The sequence below is a fragment of the Balaenoptera musculus genome, chromosome 15, assembly GCF_009873245.2.
Source record: "Balaenoptera musculus isolate JJ_BM4_2016_0621 chromosome 15, mBalMus1.pri.v3, whole genome shotgun sequence".
In the NCBI taxonomy this organism is placed as follows: domain Eukaryota; kingdom Metazoa; phylum Chordata; class Mammalia; order Artiodactyla; family Balaenopteridae; genus Balaenoptera; species Balaenoptera musculus.
The window spans coordinates 82,572,983-82,595,050 of NC_045799.1; the positions used below are offsets into that span (position 1 = coordinate 82,572,983).

The following is a 22,068-nucleotide window of genomic DNA, read 5'->3' on the forward strand; positions in this document are numbered from 1 at the left end:
CTGCTGGCTGTGAGTCAGAAAGCAAATGGCTATGTGCAATGTCAAAAGACAGGCAGTCAGAAGGCAGAGAAGTACTAAGAGATACCCAGACTGTAAACTGTGCTAAGGAAATTATCACATTAATTATGAAATTGTTGAGAAGACAAAGGGAGAACCCTGGTGGCAGGCAAAAAAGATGGGCAGACAGAGACAGAGAGAGAGACAGAGAGAGAGAGAGAGAGAGAGAGACAGGGAGAGAGAGAGAGGGAGGGAGGGAGAGAGAGGGAGGGAGGGAGAGAGAGGGAGGGAGGGAGGGGGAGGGAGGGAGGGAGGGAGGGAGGGGCAGGCAGGGAGAGAGGATGGTAGAGAGGCAGATAAAGGCGAAAAAATACACCCAAAATAGCAATTAAGAAAGGACACATGGAGCCAAAAATACGGAGCGGGCTGAAGGCTCAGCACACGATGGCCGCCAGCAGCAGGCCCACATTCACAGACAGGCGAGCGGCCAGAGGCAAGACAGACGTACGGTTTCGCAGCTCGGTAGTGAGGATGTGCTTCGCGGCGATCAGAAGCTCCTTTCTGAGGTGCGCAGTTTCTGCTGGACAATTTGAAAGTAGCTGTAACATTCCTTTCACCATTTGCTGAGAGTACTTAGTCACCAACTCCTGTAAAAGAAAAAGGAAAACAACACAGTTATACTGATAGGCGGTTGTTAAGAAAAACCCAAGTTTTATAAACTTTAAAAAAATTCAGTAAGAGTAAGCTTGGCTCAAAGGACCCTCAGAAAGTAACAGGCCTAACACACAAGTACTATCCAAGAAGTCTTAGCAGTTTGTGTGCACAGCGCCGCCCTGGAAGGAGGGGAAGCCACATGGAGCAGTTTCTTTTACGTCATGGGATCATGGAGGCCTTCTTGTATTTTCTGTATTTTCCCAACTTTCAACAGTGAATATGTATTGCTTCCCTGTTACAGGGAAGGAGGAAGAAATAAATATTGAAGTTAAAAAACAAAACTATTTACTGAGTCGTCCCACTGATGTAAGTTGTGAATGACACCAAAGACACCTTTAATCAGCTCAGAATGAGCTCCAGTCACAAATGCCTTTTGAGGTGTTTCAGGAAGTTATTCACAATAACTCAAGCTGACTAAAATATCAAGGGGTATCTAATTCAGATTTTTTTTTTTTTTTTTTACAGATGTTCCATTTTCTTAGTGTAAGTTATCATTATTGAGATAAATACATTAAAAAGGGAGTGGGGAGAAGGCTACAAATGTTTTCAAAGGTAGTTTAGAATAAAAACAATTTGACATACACATTTTCATTTTTACTTTCCTGAAATAAAATCTTTAAAAACAATGATCAATTATAATACCATTCCATTGCTCTAGAATAGACCAGGACTAAATTTATTCCATACTTTAGAATAACCACCTCTATACAAGAGTTTTATTCAAAAAAACTGTAAGACTAATGAGAGAGAAGGCATCAATTTTTTCCTTCAAGTTCTTATGATTTAAGTAAGAAGAGACCACAGCTCCAAGTGGGAAGAACAAAAACAAAAATAAAACTACTCTACAGGTGCCGCAAAAAAGCCTCCAAAACCTCTTTCTCAGTTTTACTTGATAATGCCATTTTTTGAAGTTCCAACCTCTCCCACATAATTCGCTATAACACACAACTTCCAATAACAGCAAAAGTCAATATACCTCATACATCTGCACAAAAATCTGTGTGCAAATATTTATATGGCTTTATTAAGCCAAAAATGAAACAGGCAAGTCTATAAAGACAGGAAATACATTAGTGGTTGCCAGGGGCTGGTGGGTCAGAGAAGAACGGAAGTCACTGCTCATCGGTACAGATTTCTTTTTCGGGTGAAAAAATTGTTCTAAAATTGAACAGTGATTATGGTTGTACAAATCTGTGAATAAACTAAAAACCATTGAACTGTACACTTTAAAAGGGTGAATTTTATGGTAAATGAATTATATCTTGATAAAATGCTTTAAAAAAATTGGAAATGATCCAAATGTTCATCAACTGATGAATGGATAAACACCATGATTACACCCATACGACAGAATACAACACTATGGCCTGAACCGTGTACCCCCCCAAATTTCATATGTTGAAGCCCTAACCCCCACTGTGACTGTATCTGGAAATAAGAGTCTTTAGGAGGTAATTCAGGTTGAATGAGATCATACAGGTGGGGCCCTCGTCCAGTAGGACTGTAGCCTTATAAAAGACGAGAAGGAGATCTCTCTCTCCCCCTCACCACCATGGGAGGACACAGCAAGAAGGTGGCCACCTTCAACCCAGGAAGAAAGGCCTCCCCGGAAACCAAACCCTGCTGGAACCTTGATCTTGGATTTTCCAGGCTCCAGAACTATGAGAAAATAAATTTTGGCTGTTTACACCTAGTCTACGGTATTTTGTTACGGCAGCCTGAGCAGACTAAGACAACTAACCACGAATAAAAAGTAACAAGTCACCAATTAAATAACAAGGATGAATCTCAGCATTACTGCTAAGTGAAAGAAGCCAGACTCAAAAGGTTACAAATACTGTCCACCAAGTGATTCATCTCTATGACATTCTGGAAAAGGCAAAACTATGGAGACAGAAAACAAACCAGTGCTTGCCAGGGACTGGAGGTGGGAGGAGGAAATTGACTACAAACGTATAAAAGGAATTTTCTGGATGATGGAAATGTTCTGTATTTTGACGTACTGGTGGTTAGGTATGCATTTGTACCGTACACGTTTGTCAATCAGCAAACTGTACACCTACAAAAGGTGAATTTTACTGCATGTAAATTATATCTTAGTAAACCTGACTTAAAACAAAAGTCAATGAACTTACCTGGTAAATTCTGATGATATATGCTAAAAATGACAATGTTTTGATCTGAGCAGCAATGAAATCAGCATACAACTCCTTGTTGTAAAGCTTATGTTGCCTAATGAGAAGTGAACAAAATTAACAATATTAGCTCTCAACTCTTTCGGTGATGTTACTATTAATTAAAAGCCTATAGTAATTACTAAGCCCAAATGGTTGATTTCTACACAGCAGCAACAGTAAACGCGCCTACACTTTTATGCAGTTCCGACTAACTTAAAGGCCTTAAAGGCATAAAGCAGGCAGATCTCCAGGCCGTTGGGCAGCAGCCACAATCTGAATCCCCACAGCCAAGGCGAGACTGACCTGCTTCCCCAGAAGACAGCATGAGGGCACCTATTTGACCAGTGGAAGACCCATGCTGTGGCCACAGAGGCCGTTAGGGCTGATCGACCCTCAGCTCTTGCTCTCAAGTGACTTAGAGCTAGATAGGCTGCAAGTCAAGAGAGCAAGTGACAAAGATCTTAGGAGGAATGCTGTGAGGTTGGAGAAAAAGCTTCACTGGGAGGCTTCCAAGGATGAACAAGTCAGTGATTAAGGGTGATGGGTGAGGAAGAACGAAGGGGGTAAGGGGGTAAAGAGCTTTCTAGCCCTCGTGCTGAGAGGAACAGCAAGAACAAAGGCTTGAAGGTGAGAGAGCCTGGAATATCCCAAAGCTGTAATTGAGGACAGTAATGCCTAATGATAGTTCTAAATTTACAAGACACCAAAGACTAAGACATGTCACCCATCATCGAAATACAACTTCAGAAAGCCAAAAATACATATAAGTTTAACCAAAATTTTATCACTCAAAATTTTCTTGTCTTACAAATGACGACAGCAAGTACATTTTTACTTGGATTAAAGAACTATGGTAGTCAGCTGCATCACTGACCAAAGAAATCTCACCTGGCTTGTGCAGATACCTGAATTGCAATGGTATTCATGATCAAGGGCACAAATTCAGCAACAACATTGTGGATATTCAGTTTGTAGAGCTAAAAGCAAACATATCAGATTGTCATGCTTTTACACTCTGCTTATAGCAAAATAATCTGGCATACCAAAGAAAGTGTGATGAGATTCATTAGTTAGCACATGTGTATCATACACATCTATTTGCCACAGAAAATTAGGTGTAAACTTTCTTGTAAAATAGGAAGCCCACAACCCAAGAAGCTACTAAGCAATATGCATACCTGATACATTAAAACAACAATGATGGGCAATTCTGCCAACACTTTCAAAGAAAGAGATCCTCTTGGAATGATGGAATGCTGCAAGAGAGGAACAGGAGGACTGAGGTTATCACCGTGGCACTTAAAATAGCCCTAATCAGTGTGCCACTATTGCACATCACCCCACTGAAATAAAGGGAAGGGAAAATACTGACACATCTTCGTAATTATCTGTGGTGAAAGAAACAAACTATTTTGAAAACAAAGTACATAGAACTGTTATTTAATATAAAGGTTTTCATATTTTACAATGTCATCACCTGTAGTAAAAACCTCAGGAAAATTTGTCAAAACTTAGAGATTCAAATCACCGGAGAAATTTAAAAAAATTTTTTAACCTATTATCTTGCTTACTTGAAAGAAAAACAGCAAGAAGTACAAGTTTACCTAGTTTTATTCATACATATTTATAAACAGGAAAAATGCTTGCAATAAATGTAAGAAAAAATAGTCTTAATATATAAAAACTCAAACAGGTAAGGAAAATGTCAGACTCAAAATACAAATGGGTGACAAATGGATAGGAACAGACAAGCAAAAAAAGAAACACAAGACTGATAAACAGAAAACAAGTTTCTAATTCAGGAAGAAGAAAGGAATGAAAGCTTCATTCAAAATGTAGCTTCCTGTTTATCCTAACTCAAAGTGAAACATTCTGCAAAACCATTTCAGTAAAACAAATACAGATGATAGCCTTGATTCAATCATAAAAATACAGTCATAGTAAATGCTCAATACATGTTCCCTACGTGGCAAATACTACAAATCTAATGCATTAGCTGCAGACAGTACCAGCGTTCCCTTCACAAAACTCCACGAGACTGATTTTTCAGATGAGAGGGAAAATAAGGTCAGAACAACGGTTCATGAACTTTCCTACAGTCAAAAAGTGCAAGTGGTAGAGCTGCAGCATCATCCCAGAACTTCTGTCCCCAGAGCCCACACCGTCAGGCACTGAACTACAAATTTATATGCAGTTTAAAGGGACTTCTCTAATGTTGAAGCTAAGGAAAGAACGGAGGCCCCCTTGCCGGGTCAGCTGCTCTTTCTGGTTCTGGATTTCACCACGATGCTATCTTTGTATCTCTGGTGAGCAACAGCTCACACGCATACCTGCAGAGCACATGCATACCTGCAGAGCACAATCAGCGACGCTCTCGCGCACGCACGTTTGTTTGCTGATTCTAAATCCCTCCATGTGTTTAAGAAAAAAACAAAAAACTTAAGTGGTCTAAGAAGTCAATACCTCATTTCTCCTCTACTGAGGGCAGGAGATGCGGATAAAAGCAAAGCAAAAAGCAAAACAACTGAAACGCTTACTGTTCTCGTCTCACTGTCCTCACGCTCAGGATTGACTTTCACAGCAATCGTTGTGATCATTCCGACCATTTCTGGGGGAGGGACTGTGTTCTCGGGGATCACCTGAGGGTTCTCAAAGTAGCGGTTCTACAGAAAAAAAAACCAGAAGTCATTTACACCTGACGTGTGGTGAAGAAATCGAATATCCTACCCTTTTGTACTGTACCAACCCCACAGTACTTGGTGTTCTCTTTTTCCAGGACTATGGAGATAACATGACAGACACACCCGCCACCTCCAACAACAGAAAACAAACTTGCCTGCAGTATTTTCTACTATTTTTTCCCGGCTGATAAAAGATGAAATATATGTCATGTTATACTACCACCTCAGTGAGGTGGGGAAGATGTAACCCATCTCTCCAGTGATAAGAAACTAGGAGCTGATCCCTACTGAATTAACTTTCCAAATAGTCTCCTAAATAGAGGTCAAGTATGGAACAGAAACAAAGTACAGAAAACATTTTAAAAGGCCAGGACCTCACTGGCATCCCTAGTTCTCAATGAAATTTGGGCTTCATGTTAAAAAAGACAGCTTCGTATGAAAAGTAGCTCTTCTTTGATCAAAATGGTAGTTGACACAATGATAACTTGATAACTCAGAACGCAACTTAAGTTTTATACACTATTAGCAGGTTAAAATCCTTAAAAAACCAAAAAGTCAATTTTACCATGTGTCAATTTAAAAAATTTAAGCTTAAAAAAAATTTGAAAATAGAAACTCTGAAACATAAACACATTTACGCACAATGATTTTTACCAAAGCATTATTTGTGACAGTAATGAATTGAAAATGGGGGAAACCAGCAAAAGGGAGATGGTCAAGGTACATGCATATGACAGAAAATTATCGGTCACTAAAAATTATGACTGCCACAGAAGAGTCTGGAAGGACGTTCCCTCCTGTAACAGTGATTCCTTCCAGCAAATGAGAGCAGGGTAGGGATGAGCCTTTCCTCTTCCACTCCACACACTTTTATATGGGTGGCACTGCTTGGAAACAGTTCTTTCAATACAGGAAAAAATTTTCAAGATATAGAAAAATGCTGAAAGTATGCACCACTCCCCAAAAAAGCTTCAAGAATGTGAGGGCAACCATCTCTACAAAGCACAAAGTTAAACTCAAAACAAAATATCAATGTCAATGGTTGCTTACAAGTGAAAGAATACTTATGGATGATTTTCCTTTTTTGCAAAATTTCTACAATAAGAATATATTGCTTTCACGTCAAAAATACAGTATTTAATCTAAACAATGAAACCAAAAGAACTCTTTTTTTCTAAGGGCTAATTTATCAACCTAGATTTTAACCATCACTAAACATTCCCCATTGTAAAATTAGCATCCCTCCGATTATTCCTTCAACCCTTTGGAATGAGGAAGTAATAAATAAATATAAACAGTAAATTCAAATAATATTAAAAACAGCATACCACTACTTTTGGAAGCTCCTTGTAAATCTGTTTCACAAAATCTAAAAAATGATGAATCTAAAAAAAAATACAGTATTAGGAAGATATTTATAAACAGAAAATGCTTACAATAAATAAGAAAAACATCAATAGTTTCCATATGTAAGAATTCACAAAACAGGCAAGAAAAATGTCAGACTCAAGATAAAAATAGGCAATGAATGTGAACACACACACACAAAAAGACTGATAAACAGAAAACAAGCTTTCTAATTCAGGAAGAGCAACGGAATGAAAATGATAATAAATGCCACTTTTAGCCTTTCAAAAAGTAATAGCACACCATGCTGGAGGGAGTGCAAATAAGGAGACTCCCTCCACCCCATACTATACTATACTACTAAGGGAAGCTTAAACTGCTGAAGCCTTTCTGGAAACCAATGTAACAATATGTATCAGAAGCATTAAAACATTAACACCTTTGATCTGGTAACTCTACTTCCATAAACCCAGTCTACAAAATCATTTGAATTGTGAACAGATATTTGGTTTTAGTCATAAAATAAAAATTTTGAAATACCCTAACTATCCAAGAATATGAAAGAATATTATATATCCATTAAAAATTAACTTTACAAAACATTTTCTATCATTGGGAAAACGCTTACATATAATGTGAAGGGACACGATCAGGATATGAAATGTCATCCACAGTAGTATTGTGATTATGTAGAAAACATACAATACGTAAGGTGGGAAAAAGGAAAAGAAATCACCAAGACATTAAATAGTTTTCAAGGTGGAAGGAATTCTACTTCGTCTTTCAATTTCCAAATAATCTACAACAGGCGTTTACCAAGGTTATCATCAGAAAAGATACTATCTTAATTATGGCTAACAGAGTGTTTAATGCTGACTCTGCAGATACCAATCACTATGCTAAGAACTTTAACTTTTATATTTAATTCTCTAAGCAATCTTTGAGGATATACTGTGATTGTCCCCATTTTACAGAAAAGGCTCCAAAAGGCTCAGAGCTTACCCACTGTCACACAGCTACTGAACTGCACACTGAGATTCAAACCCAGCTCTGACTTCAGAACCCACATCTGAACCCTTGTATAAAAGCGATTGGAGCCTTGGGGCATCTCAGACCTGTAAGTACCAGAACCACCCAAAGAGCCCTGCCAGTCTGGTTGGTTAACACATTTCAAATACTGAGCAAATTCAGCAAAATATTCATGTACACATTCAGAAAAAAGTCACTGTTTAACCCACAAAGAATTTCCCCCAACTTAGGCGATATTTTCTATGACTGAAAGCAGCATATGTTCTGTCAACTCTAAAAGAGGGTAAAAGATTCACACAGAAGCAATTTGTCAGCACAGTTTATAAATGCTATCAAGATAAACACTCACTTCTTGGGTGATGGGTGGCCTGAACTGTTTGTGTAGTTCAATAATTATTCTTAGACAAATAAGAACATTCTCTTCATTTTCCGTCTTAAAAAAATAAAAAGCATTTAAAAAGAGTTATACTTCTGAAAACTTATTTTCATCTAAAGACTATTTTCTAAGCGTTTTCTGCATATACACCCGCCATCAGCCAACTTAGGTTTGGTTTGTAGAAAATTCATGAACCCACAGAACACAGCTGACCCGGAGAGGACGCTGTCGCAGCCTTTGCTGGGCTGTCTGAAGCACAGCCCGCCAGTGGGTCCTGTGAGAGGAACACTCAGACAAATGAGTAACTGGCAATTAAGGCAAGTCACACTACGAAGCAAGGTCTTAACGGCCCAGCAGACACGTTTCACTGTTTGAAAATATTGCAGAAGAGCCATGCGTGAGCGGCCACCATGCACCGGGCCCTGTGCTAACACTTCACACGGTCTGCACGGGGGCGCCTTCCACATCTTACCAGGAGGAAGCGAAGGCTCGGGGCAGGAAGGAATGGGGCTGACATGACAGAGCTAATACATGGCAGAGCCAGGATCCGAACCCAACTCAGTCCCCCTACAGAGCTCATCTTTCCAAGGGGCCCAGAAACATGACAGAATTCTAAACACCCCAAGACTAAGGACAACAAGAAAACAATTTCAGAGGTTGGCTTAACAGGTACCAAATGGATTAACCCCAAGAATTTGAGCAACTCTTTGACTACTATGCATCTACTGTGCCCGACACACAAACATAGAGGCACGAAGCCAATGACCCCTGTCCTCGGAGTCTGTTGACCACCACCCACTTTCAGATTCCCACTGTGTCTAGTCAATCCCTCAGTGACTCAAAAAAAAGACTTTCATTTAATAATCTTTCTTAGTAATCTGGTTGGCAAAATGGGAGGAAATGGACATTAAGAAAATTTCTACTCATGTGAATCAGAACTTTAGTGAAAGGGAAAAAGTTGTATAATACAGGATTTTACAGTAAGAAAATCATTAAAAGTTTTGAATGTGGCTAAATAATAAAAATTCTCAAAAGTTACCTCCAGAAAGCGAAACATAACAGACAAAACATTTTTTGTATGAGGACGAAGATGTTCATTGGTTGGTATTCTATGAATTATTTCAAGAACGAGCTTCCGCAGTTGCTGTTGAAGAGAAACAAAAATGTAAATATGAAATCCTTCCAAGAGTTCCAAGGTAACCCTTTTGCATCCTACAAGTGTCACACAGCTGTACCCAGCACTGGTAACCACCATACAAGAAGATGGAGCCCATTTTAGAAACGGTTCTGTAAATTATTTAAATGTAATCCAAAGCATGTACTGCAAACCAGTATTTTCAGTATTTCTACAATTGTGTACCAAATCAAGTAGCCAATTTTCCTCTTTCACACCTTATCAGTATTGCCAGGAGGAGGACACTAATGTGTGCACGTGGGGTAAATTTAAGATGAAAAGAGCAAAACACCAACTGAACTTCATTTGCAGTCTCCCTTCGTAAGCTCTGTTTAGCTCCTCTGACGTGCTCTCCAATTACCTTGGGCCTAAGGACTAATTACATCATAAGCTGTGCTAAGCTTTCATGATTTTGTCTATGGAACTGACAACTAAAAAAGGTCAAATAGGTAGATCTTGAACTGGTACCACATAAAAATGCTTTGTTTAGCAATTAACTTTCACTAGTACTATGGTAATTTTTAAAGTTATTTTTAAGGGATATATGCTGAAATATTTATGGAGAAAAAGTTATGATGGGACTGTTTTAAAATAATCAAGGTGAAGAGGGGGGAGCAAAGAGTGGGTGGGGGTATAGATAAAACAAAACAGGCCAGAGTTACAAGAACTGAAAATAGTAAGGTCAGAGCTGGGCAACAGGTACGGGAAGGGTCATGAAACTGTTGCTCCCTCCTATATATACACATGAATTTGGCTGTAATACATAGCATATGCACACGTCACTGGTCAGCAAATGTGAGGAGTTTAAATTGTGAAAGAGATGGCTACGAGGAAATAAAACCAAGATATTTAGCTGAGGAGGCAATGGCCTTGGACAAAGTTATCCTTATATGACAAAACTTCTTTTGTTTTTAAGGGGAACCATAAGTTTTTTGAGTTGTTTTCATTCTTAAGTGCTTGCGCTCCTACAGCAGGACATTTTTTTCTCATTATATTTTTGAACAGGTCACCTGGGCTGGTTTCTCCTGAAGGAACTGAACTTCTCCATCTTGAAGAAATGTAAGAAATCGAGGGATGATGTGCTCCAGGAATGTAGAATATTGAGGAGATGAAGTGACATTCTAATTATGCAAAAATAAAAGAAAACCCCATAAAGGTTTGTGTACATATTCAAATTCACATATTATAATAACCTCAAAAGGAAAAAACTGTAGAGCTGATAATAATTTTTAATACTTTCAGATGCTTTAGTGATAACATAGTTTTAAAGAAGTTAAGATGATTGCTGCTTCTGATATCCAATTAGAGAGAACTAAATGCTAAAATTTACTGGTAAACCTAGAAATAGTGGCACTGTGGAGAATGTTCACTTAACTAAGGGAACCGAACAATGGGACATAACTGACTGGATGGAACCAACTGCAGAGACCACCTTCCCGAAGAAGTGATGCTGATACTAAAACCTAAAAGGCCAGCAGGAGTTAACCACGGGAGAAAGTGGGAAAGGTTCTAAGGAAAGCACATGCAAAGGCACAAAATGACGAGAAAGCCTGAGTGTAAAAGGCACATATTGAACTTTTTTTAGTTCAATATGGCAGGGATGGGAGTCTAAGAGGAAGGAATTTAAACTTTTATTATCATGAGTCTGAGACGCTGGTGAGTCAAGGCATGTGGGCAGCTAAATGCGTCTGGAGCTCCAGACACTGATCTGGGAGGAAGATAAAGACATGGGGTTGTCCATTACCTGAGGAGTCTATAAAGAAGGAAATACAGGCAAAAACCAGAAAAGTGTGTGCTGCCACAGGAGCAAAGAAAGAACCGCCATTCTTGGGATGCGCCCCTGAGCACTGGTCTCCCACGGCCAACCCGGAGCTCAATCCCAGGGGCCCCGTGCCCACAGCGCGCTGCGTGTGAAGAGGCGCCCCCAGGAGCCAGGCAGCGCCTCCCCAGCCCCTCCCGGAGCAGAATGTGAATCCACTGGGGACAAGAACTGTATTTGTCACCTTCCAACCCCAAAGTGTAAGACTTTTTACGAAACACCCACATTCAAGGATTGAAGGAAAAGAGGGCTGAGAGTCATGATGGAACATTATCAAGGTTATCAAGAAATCAGGCTCATCTGCACGTCAGCCCTATACCATCCAGATTCCACTGCCTTCAAAACACCTAAGTTTCAAATTTCTCCCACAGGAAAGATTCAACAAGTTGCCCAGTTATTCTGCCAGTATTTCAACTTAGCCCCTGGCTTTTTGATCCATACGAATGCTTCCTGTGATTTCTAACTTCAACATTTCTTTATTTTCTGTCCTGGGAGATGGCCCATGTGATATTTACTTAGCCTGGAATCTTATTCCTAAGTGGTTAATGAAATGAATTTCTAAGATTCCTTAAACCGCTGAGAATTCTTAATTTCACTTAAATATTTTGTTCTGGGGTAATAGTGGTGGTAATTTAGAATTACCTACCGGTGGTCATTCTAGTATTTCATCCTTCGAAGGACTCAGTCATCTGAATTTCATTTAAGGTAAATGCCTATCAGATTTCAAAAGGCACTATTTGGAAAAGCCCCAAGTGTATTACTTTGCTAACTTTTAATTCTGTTAATTTAATCACTGCATCTGAGACCAAAGCCAGGAACTAACTTGCTAACTGCCAGACCCTAAACAGGAGAGAAAGGGTTGAGACACTTAATTGAAAGAGCCCCACCACACTCGGAGGATCACAGGCAGCTCCAAGATTTCAGCCTCTCAAATAAACTTTGAGGGCTGTGGCTCTCTCCTAGCAGTTCTTCCAGTAAAATGCAGAATGCAGGCCTTTGCTGTTCTACCGCCCACCTCTTTTTTTTAGCTTTATTTATTTATTTTTTAACAGTCTGCACTAACAGCTTGGGTGGAAGAGAAAGCTCTTTAGCTCAATCTCTAAATATCTCAGGATTTTTTTCCACCTCAGTTCAAGGCAACAAATCCTGGAAAACATCTATTTAAAACAAAACAAAAAAACCAAAAAATTCCCCCAGCAAACAAAAATACCATCCATTACTATAGACAGTAGGGTATCTAATTCAATCCCACGAACATTTATTTAATGTTTAGTGATTCAAATGACCATGACAGAGGCTAGGAAACATTGTATCTATTGTTCTTAATCATATTAACTCTGAGAAAGGTTTTATCATACCCACATTAAAAGAAAAGCGAGTTTCTCTTCGGCCTATGAGACTAACTGGCACCAGACTAACCATAAAGTAGGACAAAATATGAGAGAACAGTTTCAGGTGCTGGACCAGAGGCAGTGCAAGACCGTGATCTCCAGAAGAAGGGGAACTCACCAACTGCGCCCCACCTCGGCTCTCTGCCTGGGTACCGTTTCCCAACCAGGCTCAGCAGGCTGGAGCCCAAGGAAAGCATGATGGTCCTGCTGAGCTGAGGAGCACACACCAGAGTTTGCAACAGCTGAAGTGGCCAGAATCTGCAGGGCAAAGCCCCAGAGAAAAAGGAACTACAGAAGGGGGTGTGGATGGTCTCCTGTGAGTCCTTGACTGAGGACTGAGCTGTACTTACAGGTAAGGGGAGGTAAGACTACCTGAGGCTTACCAGGGAGTGGGCACTTGAGGACTGAGAAATGAAGAAAGACATCAGAGGTCTAGCAAGGTCAGAGGATGTTGGGGGTTCAGCCTCGACACAGTGCAAAGACCTTCTTAACACCTTGATAACACCTCATACATTCAGCTGAGGAAGGACCATGCCCCAGAATAAGGCCTAGTTTAGCCCCATCCCAACAAAATCTAAAATCAACCTCTGATGAGATCCACAGAAAGACGGGGTTTGGAGGTTGAATCCTACAAAGTTGGAGGGACTTGGGAAACCCCTTGGGATTCCCAGAGATCCTCTCTACCATGGCATAAAACCAAGCCTACACAAGTTCAGTGAGATCAGCCAGCACCTGAACTGCTGACTCTAGTGAAACTATCAACCCTCTTCCAAGGGAGATGACAGAATCTAGGGTCCCTACATTTCACACACAATGTCTGGTGTACAATCAAAAACTACCAGACATGCAAGGAAGCCAAATAATGTGACCTGAAGTCAATAAAAATCAACCTTTATAGAGGATTGTATTTAGCAGACAAAGACTTCAAAGCAGTTATTATAAATACGTTCAAAGAATAAAAGGAAAACATGGTCTCAATAAATGAAGATGGGGAATCTCTACAGAGAAGTGACATCTAAAGAAGAACCAAATGGAAATTCTAGAACTGAAAGTACAATAACCAAAATTTTAAAACAAAAATACAAATAAACTGGAATTTAAAAATAACATCCCAGCAGATGCAGAGATGACAGAAAAATAGTCAGTGAATCTGAAGGCAGATCAGAGAACAAAGAGAAAAAAGATTGAAGAAAAATGAACAGAATCTGAGGGACCTATGGGTCAATATAAAATTGTAGAATGTAAGAGCCAGAAGAGAGAAACTGTTTGATCAAAGTTGCAGAAGTTATAAACAGGAGAGCCAAAACTGCCAGCCAGCTCTCATTCCCATACCATCCATTACCTAACATAACAAATCCACAACAAAAGTTTGAGTGTATCCTGAAAGCATATGCCTAAAAGGGCTACCATAGTTGAAAATGAAAAAAAGGTCAAGGGGATTCCCTGGTGGCACAGTGGTTAAGGATCCACCTGCCAATGCAGGGGACATGGGTTCGAGCCCCGGTCCGGGAAGATCCCACATGTCGCGGAGCAGCTAAGCCCACGCATCACAACTACTGAGCCTGCACTCTAGAGCCCACGAAGCACAACTACTGAAGCCCGCACGCCTAGAGCCCGTGCTCCGCAACAAGAGTAGCCACCGCAACAAGAAGCCTGCACACCGCAATAAAGAGTAGCCCCCGCTCGCCACAACTAGAGAAAGCCCGCATGCAGCAACGAAGACCCAACACAGCCAAAAATAAATAAATAAAAATAAATTTAAAAACAAAAGAAAAGAAAAGAAAAAAAGGTCAAATAACCAAAACAAAAGCAATATTCCTTAACACTGGTCGGGAGTCACTATCACTAGTGTGAAGAAGCTGGACAACACTGTACAAATTTTCAAATTTCAATTTTGAAGTACAACAAATTACATTAACAAAGATAATTTTTAAGTTACTAGTAAAAAGACTGACAGGGAAGCTGTAGGAAAGCACATGTGAATACTTATCTCAAAATGAAAAGCTCATACCTCAAAATTTAAAGCTTTATGAAATATAATATAAAATAAAATATAAAGCTCATACCTCAAAATTTTCACTAACTTCTTGCATCATTTTTAACTTTGTTTCATCAGCTGTAAATGGCAAAACAAACCATCAGATAATTGAAATTACGTTAAGGATGTTCCTAAAATTACTGGATTTAATAATTTAAGAGAAGCAATCAGATCTTATCAGTTTGACTGTCATGGTCTAAAAGCAGGCACATAACTAGTTCCCTACAACCAGTCACACTCACTCGTACTCCCAAACATACATGTGCATGCACAGACAAGGACACACATACACACACACACACACGCGCGCACCCACACGCGTGCCTCTTTGGGGCTCCAGCCAGTAATGCTCATCACTTTGCTTCTCCACGAGGTAGAGAAAGGGGAAATTAAGATAACAGTTAATGTGACTACTTATCTCCATGTGCACATCATTTGAACTGAGATGAAGGAGTCACATCAACACATTTCTTCATGACGAAAAGCATCAACTCACGTGTATTTACATCCGTGAGAGCTGCCACAAACTGAAGGTATTTTTTCATCAGAGTGGTTTGGTCAACCACCGTGGCCCCTTGTGTTGCAACAAACGCCATTTTTCTTTTGAGCTAGTTTGTTTCTCAAGAGAAAAGTATTATAACCATGAGTTTGCCCGGCCTACAAAAAGAAGCATATGATTAGCCAACTTACTGAGGGCACAGGCTCATGATCGCTAGGAAAATCTTACCTAAATGCCTGTGTTAATCTAAATAGTTTTCCATTAATTCAGAAAACAACACTACTCCCTCTGCTTTTTTGAAAATAAAAGTTACTTAAGTCCATTCTATTAATTTCTAAACATGATTTTTACACACAGATGCTTTTCTTTCCTATGGTATGTCCATCTTTCCCTAGGCTAGGGGCCAGCAAACTCTCTGTAAAGAGCCAGAGAGTAAATATTTCAGGCTCTGTGGTCTGTCCCAACTCCTGAGCTCTGCTGGAGGCACAAAATAGCCACAGACAACTTGTAAGCGAACGACCATGGCTGTAATCCATAAATCTTTATTTACAGACACTGAAATTTGAATTTCATTTGAGTTGTATCATGAAACATTATTCCTCTTTTGATTTTTTTTTCCCCCAACCGTTAAACAAATGTAAAAACCATTCTTAGTTTTCGTGCTGTATAAAAACAGCCGCCAGGCTGGATTTGGTTTGCTGACTGTAGTTGGACCACCTGTGCATTAGGTGATGGGTTCTCAAACTTCACTGTGCACTAAAATCATCAGGTGCCAAAGGTGGACCCCCAAGCACCACCCAGAGACCTCGGTTCAGGGAGGCGTCCAGGAAGCTGTCAATTTTGCTTGCATCTGACATACAATAGGCTAAATGCTTCAAAAAGCACCTCAGTGAGTTGGAAACAGGTGTGGATGACCACACTTTGCGAACTGCAGCTCCAGGCTGACAAACAGGAGACTTGGTTTCTATTTTAAGAGCCCTCTTAAGAGAACCTAGTGAAATTGCTCTTACCCATCCTCCCCGCGAATGTAACAGTCACATTTCACTCTACATTAAGGAGCAGTTTCATGACTTGATTTTCTTCTTTCTTCAACAAACACACCATTAACTCTTCCGCAGGCCTTTCAACGGCCCTGCCTACCAGATACGCTCCCTTGCAGCTCACACTCCTGCCCCAAGCGATGGGGACACCCTGACGCCACAGATCCTCTTCCGCCCGCCCTCTCGAGACACCAAAAGCAGAGAGGGTGCCTGCCGCTGTTCCCGCGCAGCCCGCCGGCTCCAGGGGCAGGAAGTCACTAACGAAACCAATCGGAGGGATTCTGTCAGCCCCGCTGGATGACCCGACTTCTGCTTCCTCTTCACCTCCCATCCCCGAGACCCAAGACTCAGGGTCACGGCCTCTCCCTACCTAAGAAACTTCGGGTGGGTCGTGCCTAAACTTTTTAAAGGCTTGGATCCACTTCTTCACCGAAGGCGTCAACCCCCCATTTTCCGAAGCCCCGAGAGGCCAGGCTTCGTTCTTCCCTGGCCCGGGGGGGGGGGGGCTGGGGGCCCCGAGGGAAGACGTCCCATCCCGCCTCCAAGCTGGAGAGCAGCTCCAAGACCCCAGAGACCAAGGGCCCGGGCCTGGCTTCGGTCCCGCCCCCGCGTCCCGGCCCAGGTTGTGGGGGACGGAGCCGGTGCCCCGCCCGCTCCCGGCAAACGGCGCCGCCGCGCCGCCCCGCCCCGCCCCGCCGCGCCAGGCCTGAGGTGGCGCCGCCGGGCCAGAGGGGGCGCTGTCGACGCCGCTACCTTCGCTCTGCGCGCCAGGCCAGGCGAGCCAGGTGCTTGCGTGGAGGCCGAGAGGGGCCAGGGCGACAGGAGGCGCCTCCGGGGAGACGGGGCCCCAACCCCACGCTCTATCTCCCCAGCCTCAAACAGCGCTCGGCTTCCCTCCTTTTGTCACCCTCTCCGGACACCCAGCGCCCGCCTCCTGGGCCGGGCTACGGCGGGCGCCGAGGGTCAATTCCCGCGCCGCTAGCCTTCCGCCTCCCGGCGCTCCCCGGCCAGCCCAGGCAGCAGCGGCGGCGGTTTGAGGGCTGCCGCCGGCCCCCGCCACCCGGACTGGGCCCCGATGGGGGGCGGAGGGACCCCGGGGCGCTCGGAGCCTCTCTCCATCGCTGTGCGCTTCTCTCCATCGCTCCGCGGACCCAGGCGCCGCAGAGGCCTCCCCACGCCCGGGCCCCGCCGCACCCGTTGGGGCTGCCGCGCGCGCCTCCCGGGGCCGTTCCGCCGCCGTCCCGCCGCCGTCCCGCGCCTGCCCACACTTACCCCGACATCGGCGGCCGGCTTCCTGCAGCCCCGGCCCGCGACCCCACCTAAGCCCTCTCAGCCGCCGCCGCTGTCGCGCCGCAGCACGCAGTCCCGCCCCCGCTTAAAGCGGCCGCGCCCGCCGCCGGAGGAATAGGCCCCGGCGCACCGCCTCCAAGTGGGTGCGGCCTGGGCGGGCGGCGGGAGCGGGGAGAGGCGTCACGCCCGGGTGGGCCTGCCTGGCCCTTTAAACCTCTGTCCACGTGGGTGGGGCCGCAGGCCGGGAGGGAGGCGCAGGCAGTGACAAGCGTCTTTGGTTCGGCTCTTTCTGCCCTTAATATCCTCGTAGAAGCCAGGAGGCTGGGGAGGGACACTTGGGGGCTGCTGCGGGGCGGTGTGCACCCGCGGGGCTTTCTTAGCAGACGGCGGACGGGCCCGGGAAGAGGCCACCCCTGAACTGAACGTGGCATGCTGGGCGGGGTTTTCTCCCCAGCTTGAGCCCTGGGGTCCTTCTTAGCCCGGGGAGGGGGAGGAGGTAAGGAGGGTCTTTGGGAAGGCGAAGGCTGCAGACAGACGGAGACCCTGTAAGCAAACGAGAGCCCAGGTGTTCTGCCTGGAAGAGACCGGCCTGATGATTTGTTGCAGCTGCATCACCCCGAGGCTAGACCGCAGTGGACCGCTTTTCAGCTCCTACGCGACGGGGCAGATGCCTTGGGTCAGAGCAATGATGAGAGGGAGGGGAAAGTGGGGCCCGGATGCCCAAATGAGGTGATGGCTGAACCAAGAGGCCCTGGAAGAGAAAAGTACTGTCAGGCCTCACCTGCAGACCCCATCTATGAGACTGGTTGAATGACGAGCTGTTCCTGGAAACACGTGGTGATAGTGGTAAATGGCCAGAGCGTGAAAGTGATAACCTGACCTACCTCCAGCCCCTCCAGGACCTGGCTCCACCTCCTGCCCCTTCCTGACAGTACTTCCCCCCTGCTCCCCCCGCACCGCCCCTCGCCACCCCATCATCACTAACTCACCAGAATCTTTGTGTTCCCTTCTCAGACAGATATATTTCACACCTGGTAATAAATAGAGCTTGCAATTCCTACAAGATACGTTCAGAGACATGCTCCTTGCCTTTGTTTAATGTTGCCACTCAAGAACAAGCCTCAGCTGAAGCGCTGAGATTGTAAGTGGATATATTTAGTGCCAGTTATTTCTGCCCCAGGAGAAATATAGTGGGTCAGAACACTCCTTCCCCCATGAAAGAAGTTGCCCACCTGCAAGCAAAATCCTCTTTGCTCCTACCACCGCCAACCCCAAAATTTAAGAGGTCCAAAATTGGGTAAGGTTGAAAAATCTAAGGGCTGGAACCAATGTGCCATCCAAGGTTATTTAATATTGTTGCCGGGGGGGGGGGGGGGGGGGTCGAGAAAAAAAGCAGCAGTACACAAATCCTTTGATAAGTTTCCATTTAATTGCATGTGATAAAGACCTACAGTTGGGGGAGGGGCGGGGAGGTTAACACTGGTGAAATTCATATGCTTTCCCATGGCCTTAGCTTCCCCTACGAAAGTACCCATCACGCTGCTATGATTTTTGCCTGTTTTCTTGTCTGTCTCCTGAATTAGAGGTTGGGGACAGTGTCAACTTCATCTCTATCAGATAAATGAGATCATGCCCCTCCTCTGCTTAAAACCCTCCAAAGACTTTTCAACTTATCCTCAATCCCTGGGCCTGTGCACCTCCCAACCTCATTCTTCATGTTCCAGCCGCAATGGCCTTGCTGTGCCTCCTGCCCACCTAGGACCTTTGTAGCTAATTCTCCTGTCTGGAATGTTCTTCCCTGAGAGGCACAAAGCTGGCTCCTTGTCATTCTTGATGAGCTCAAATGTCACCTCCTCAGAGAGGCCTTTTTAAGGCCCAATATAAGAAAACCATTGCCTGCCGCCCCCCCCCAACTAGCTCTCATAATACTGGAATTTTCCTTAGAATCTGAAATTATATTTACTCATTTATCATCTTTTTTCCTCCTAGACAGAAAGCTCCTTTTCTTTTTTTTTTTTTAATATTTATTTATTTGGCTGTGCCGGGTCTTAGTTGCAGCACGCGGGATCTTCGTTGCCGCATGCGGGATCTTTAGTTGCATCATGCAGGATCTAGTTCCCTGACCAGGAATTGAACCCAGGCCCCCTGCATTGGGAATGCAGAGTCTTAACCACTGGACCACGAGGGCAGTCCCTCTGTCTTTCTTTACCAATGTATTCCTGTTGCCCATTGGGTGTTGTCTTAGTCTGCTCAAGCTGCCATTATAAAGTACCACAGACTGGGTGGCTTACCCAACAGGAATTTATTTCTCATAGTTCTGGAGACTGGGAAGTTCAAGATCAAGGTGCCACCAAGGTAGGTTTCATTCTGAGGCCTCTTCGCTTGGCTTATAGGTGGCATCATCTCACTATGTGCTCACATGACCTCTTTGTGCTCTCTCAAGAGAGAGATCTCTGGTGTCTGTTCCTCTTCTTATAAGGACACGAGTCCTATTGGATTAGGACCCCACCCTTATGACCTCATTTAGCCTTAATTACCCCTTTAGAGGTGCTGTCTCCAAATACAGTCACTTTGGGGGTTATGCCTTAACATATGGATTTCTCAAGGGACACAATTCGGCCCATAAACAAATGTATAAATTTGTACCCTGTTTGGAATAATACTGTATGAACCTATAGGATAGGAACAGCTGGAACACTAAAAAAAAATACAGGGAGCCCCAAAATATTCACTCTGGTGGGCACGAGCAGTCTGCACAAGTGGTCTCTGCATGGAGTGGTTCAGGGCATGAGGCCTCAGTCTGACCTTCTGAGAGCCACCAAGAGGCCATCCTCCCTCCGCTGTCCCCTGGTATGCTGGAATCCCTGCTTACCTTTGCCTCACCTGTTGGGCTTCTTGGAGGCTGGCCCTAAGGGCTCCACCCCTATGAAGAACCTTCCCCCGTGATGAATTAACAAGTCTTCCCTCGGTCTCTTGTGGGTTTCAACAGGGTGACTGGGTGTCCTGTGGTCGAAAAATTCCAGGAGAAAATCTGGTAAAGCTGAGATCTAGGCCTGGAGCCATGGTAAATTCAACAAAGGGATCACGCTAAACTCCCTTTTGCCTACTTCAAACTACCATAGAATTTAACCCCCAAAGCCTCTCCAGAGCTGATCGGGGGTGATTGTTATCAGCTCAGTGGCCCCCACTTCCCACAGTTACATTTCCAATGCAAGATAATGAGGATTTGTGGTAGGAATATTAACACTAGGGCTGCTGCCCTTCTGTTACCAAAGGGAAATCAATTATACCATTTTGCTAGGGCCAACAGACCGACTAACCTGCTTTAGAAAGATTTTCAGTGACAAGAATTTACATCAAGACAGGTGCTGTGAGAGCCCAGAAGAAGGAAGGTTTCTGGGGGAGGTAATACCTGTGGGGAATTAGACAAAGAAGGGTCACATCAACATCAGCTTCAGGGTGGCCTTGCAGGTGGCTTCTGTGACATAGATGTGACCATCTATGGCTACTGTATAGTTATTCAATGTAATAATGTTACACATGAAAAAAATGTAATAAATGTTATTCTATTTATGCATTTAGTACATTACAAAAACCACTAACAACCAGACCTTTGAATAATGTGAAATAGTCAAATATTTGAAACTCAATTTATAATCTTAATCTACTATTTTCTTCTCAAGCACAATTTTCTTCTCAATTCCTGATGGACAAGTGAAACTCTCCCAAGCCCTTAAGCAATTCTAATGATGACAGCCAACACTGATTGAGTACTTACTATGGCCAAGCACTGTTCTATGTGTCACATCATTTCATCCTTACCACGGTCTCATGGGGCATTATTATTATTTTAAAGAAAAGTGAACTGAGGCACCAGGAGAGTTATGTGACTTTCTCAAGGTCACACAACTCTCAGAATCCAAAGTCTCCTGGTTCCTAGCCCTGGTATGTGTCCCCACAATGGTGACTGATGCCACCAGGGAGTGGCCAGCACTTTTAACTTTCCTAAGGGGACTCACTCAAATCTGTTCCCCCCTCCATCACAGTGAGATGGCAATGGGGCCAGTGGGGCCTGTTCTCAGGGGACCCCACAGCTGTCCCAGAAGTTCCTTCACTCCCATGCAGCCCGTCCTGCAATTGTGGTCCCATCAGTGCCGGCCAGGTGAGAGGAGCCATCCAACACCCCCTCTGGGTGGGCTCCCTTGCCAAGGATAAAGTAGAGGCAGAGCTGGGACCAGGATCCAGGCTGCCGGTGTCCAGTCTTTAAGGTCAGCTAGGCCGGCCACCTTCTCGGAGAAAAGACACGCTCTGTTCCGTTATGGCAGATGGAAGCGCCTGCTGAGGCCAGGGAGTGTCCAAGGAGCAGCCTGGTCACTCCTTATCTTGGTTGTCTGAGTGCCCCAAGGCCCTCAGTGACAGCGCTGTCGCTGTGGGCCCAGGTATGAGCACAAGCCCCATTTTACAGCAGGTGCAGAGAGGGTAAACTGAGGAATGGC

At 43.9% G+C, this 22,068-nt stretch overlaps 1 protein-coding gene across 8 annotated transcripts in view; it reads right to left on the reverse strand.

Annotated features, from left to right (window-relative positions):
- LOC118880656 (transformation/transcription domain associated protein) overlaps positions 1 to 18,559 on the reverse strand; it is a 112,618-nt gene extending 94,059 nt beyond the window's left edge. For 3 of the 8 annotated variants that reach the window (XM_036824402.1, XM_036824405.1, XM_036824401.1), the window contains exons 1-12: positions 17,555 to 18,559; positions 15,240 to 15,400; positions 14,772 to 14,821; positions 10,506 to 10,616; positions 9,361 to 9,465; positions 8,295 to 8,378; positions 6,898 to 6,954; positions 5,426 to 5,551; positions 4,067 to 4,144; positions 3,777 to 3,865; positions 2,847 to 2,943; positions 506 to 644 (exon numbers count right to left, since the gene is read on the reverse strand). In XM_036824402.1, coding sequence (XP_036680297.1) covers positions 506 to 644; positions 2,847 to 2,943; positions 3,777 to 3,865; positions 4,067 to 4,144; positions 5,426 to 5,551; positions 6,898 to 6,954; positions 8,295 to 8,378; positions 9,361 to 9,465; positions 10,506 to 10,616; positions 14,772 to 14,821; positions 15,240 to 15,339 — 1,036 coding nt within the window. In that variant the 5' untranslated portion in view covers positions 15,340 to 15,400; positions 17,555 to 18,559. Of the gene's footprint in view, positions 1 to 505; positions 645 to 2,846; positions 2,944 to 3,776; positions 3,866 to 4,066; positions 4,145 to 5,425; positions 5,552 to 6,897; positions 6,955 to 8,294; positions 8,379 to 9,360; positions 9,466 to 10,505; positions 10,617 to 14,771; positions 14,822 to 15,239; positions 15,401 to 17,554 lie in introns of those variants that run through there. The other 5 variants (XM_036824409.1, XM_036824406.1, XM_036824407.1 and 2 more) reach the window with 3 other exon arrangements.
- Between the last annotated feature and the right edge of the window lie 3,509 nt (positions 18,560 to 22,068).